At 41.9% G+C, this 1235-nt stretch overlaps 1 protein-coding gene across 1 annotated transcript; it reads right to left on the reverse strand.

Annotated features, from left to right (window-relative positions):
- Positions 1-29: 29 nt before the first annotated feature.
- LOC126909986 (transcription factor che-1-like) lies at positions 30-1230 on the reverse strand (the record flags this gene model as incomplete). The annotated part of the gene is made up of 3 exons (XM_050692389.1): positions 30-405; positions 633-778; positions 963-1230. Coding segments are annotated over 3 exons (666 nt in total), but the record flags the coding sequence as incomplete, so codon positions are not given.
- Between the last annotated feature and the right edge of the window lie 5 nt (positions 1231-1235).

Below are 1235 nucleotides of genomic sequence, written 5' to 3' on the forward strand. Positions count from 1 at the left end.
TCTCAGACTCGTTCCTCCCCTTTCCTTATTTTCCTCTCCCACATCTCGCCAAATCTTCTCGTCTGTAATTTCGGTCGTACGCTACACACACCTACCCGTTGTTTCGATTCTCTCTCTCTCTCTCCACTCGGACTGTGTCGGTCGTCGTTTTTTTTAGGCGTGATAGTACAGATCTGCCGCTGCCGCCGCGGACCGGTTACTCGCATGTACCTTTTGTTGGTGTATGCCGTTCAGAAACGGGCCGGGCAAAAAAGGATGATAGTAAATGTCAGGCCTTCTCTGCATAAAGTCCGTTTCCTTGACGCCACCGCTGTTGGTCATTTGTAAGGGCGGCGGCAGCTCCAGAGACATCCTCCGACCTCTTCTAGAAGTTCCGTTGGTCCACATATGCGTTCCCATATGTACCTGCAATACGAACGAGTTAGGCATTAGATTTGGAAAATATTTAGCGAACGCATATCGTGACACGGTATATATATATATATAAGAACCGTTACAGCCAATTTTAAAAAATCAAATATATATTCTATTACGTTACAAAATTTAAATTTGATTTTTTGACATTGTCCAATATGATGATTTTTGGGCTATCATATAGTAATTGACTATGTTTCGATTACCACCGTTCTTACCTTTAAATTGCCTTTGGTGGTAAACGCTTTCAGACAAACTGTGCATCGGAAAGGTTTGTCGCCCGTATGAGTTCTCATGTGTATCTGGAGAGCGGACGATGATGAAAAGTTTTTGTTGCACACGTGACATAAATGTTTCGGCGAACCTATGTTAGAAAATTACTCGTATTAGTAAAAACATATTATATATATTCTATCTATGTTAATGCTCATGTGTTGGCACAATGTCTCATATAAAAAAATTGTTTTACAAAAGAAAAAAAATTCGCTCACAATCGTGTGAGTTACTATGATGGATGAAATAAATTCTGAGGTTATGGTGGTACTCACTCGGTTGTCTCTTGGGTATCGGTAGACCGATATCGGAATCCGGCAACGAACGTTTAGGTGATAACGATAGACATTCGCCCTTTCTGACGTTGTTATTGTTATTATTATTATTGTTGTTGTTGTTGTTAACGATGACGACGTTGCCGGTGCTGCTGTTCACGTTGTTGTGGTTTTGAACGCCGCCATTTGTCGCAACGGTAACCGTCGGTGTCAACGAAGACAACGGTGACGGTACCGAAATCGGTGGCAAGACTATAGGTTTCGGTTGAGTTG

The sequence above is a fragment of the Daktulosphaira vitifoliae genome, unplaced genomic scaffold (genome assembly GCF_025091365.1).
Source record: "Daktulosphaira vitifoliae isolate Bord-2020 unplaced genomic scaffold, ASM2509136v1 Scaffold_2801, whole genome shotgun sequence".
In the NCBI taxonomy this organism is placed as follows: domain Eukaryota; kingdom Metazoa; phylum Arthropoda; class Insecta; order Hemiptera; family Phylloxeridae; genus Daktulosphaira; species Daktulosphaira vitifoliae.